The sequence below is a fragment of the Orycteropus afer genome, unplaced genomic scaffold (assembly GCF_000298275.1).
Source record: "Orycteropus afer afer isolate SDZICR_OR568_19922 unplaced genomic scaffold, OryAfe1.0 scaffold00726, whole genome shotgun sequence".
NCBI lineage: Eukaryota > Metazoa > Chordata > Mammalia > Tubulidentata > Orycteropodidae > Orycteropus > Orycteropus afer.
Genome location: NW_006922313.1, coordinates 302,295 through 303,339, shown reverse-complemented (window position 1 = coordinate 303,339; position 1,045 = coordinate 302,295). Strand labels below are relative to the sequence as shown.

The window sequence follows — 1,045 nt, the reverse complement described above, 5'->3', positions numbered from 1 at the left end:
TGGAGTCCATTCTGACCCACAGCGCCCCTAGAGGACAGAGTGGAACTGCACAACAGGGTCTCCAAGGCTGTCAGTCTTCACAGAAGCAAAGCCTAAACCACACCCACTGACTCACAGCGCCCCTGGAAGACAGGGGAACTGCCCTAGAAGGTTTCCAAGGCTGTCAGTCTTTACAGACGCTGACTGCTTCTTACTTCTCCAGTGGAGTGGCTGGTAGGCTGGAATTGCCAACCATACGGTTCGCAGCCAAGTACTTAACCCCTGTCCCACCAGGGCTCCTGTAACAATGAACCACAGACTTGAATCCCTGCCCTGGTGGAGCTGACATAGCCAATGAACATAATCAGTAAGTTGACCGCCTGGTACGGTCGTTCTCCCTCGTAGTCTAGCGCATTGGTAAACTGTCTCCTTCCCCTGCACCCCCACCACGGCCCTCGCCCTCCCACCTCACCCTCAGCTCTCTTCCATCTCCTGCACCAGCAAAAGCACCAGCGGACCACCCACCTCACCGGAGCCTTCTTCGCCTTCTTCGTGGGCATCTTCTATTTCTGGCTGCAGCTTCTCCTGTTCTGGCGGAAGAAGAACCTGCCCCGCGTCGGGCCGCCCTGCATCGGGCCGCTGCGCCTGTGTCTTTGCACCGTCTGCACCATCCTCATGGTGACCAGTATCCTTCCGGGGGCTGCGTGCGGGGGCTGGGCTGGCTCTCGGTCAGGGTGGGAGTGGGCGGCGCTCTCCTGGCCTTCGCTGTGCACCGTCCTTGTTTCTCCGGGCTGCGGTCTCCCTCCGGGTGTGCCTGTGGCCTTGTAGTCCCACAATGTGGACATTGTCGTTGGGCTGGCAAACAATGGGCCCGCAAACCCCCGCGCTCCACTAGTAGCTACTTTGTATGTGCCCCGGAGGGACCAAGGAGCGCTGGTGGTGGCATGGTTACATTATTTGGCTGCGAGACAAAAGGTCAGCACTTTGACCCCACCAGCCACGTAGATTGACACAGTGGCTACAAGGATGGGTTCAGGTACAGCAAGGATCGTGGGGCTGGCGTGAG

General features: G+C 58.9%; 1 protein-coding gene across 1 annotated transcript in view; it reads left to right on the top strand.

Annotated features, from left to right (window-relative positions):
* The window catches only part of TMEM150B (transmembrane protein 150B), a 13,633-nt gene that overhangs the window by 3,736 nt on the left and 8,852 nt on the right, over positions 1–1,045 (top strand). The window contains exon 5 of the mRNA XM_007957293.1: positions 481–664. Within this exon, the coding sequence (XP_007955484.1) occupies positions 481–664 (184 nt within the window). The remainder of the gene's footprint in view (positions 1–480; positions 665–1,045) is intronic.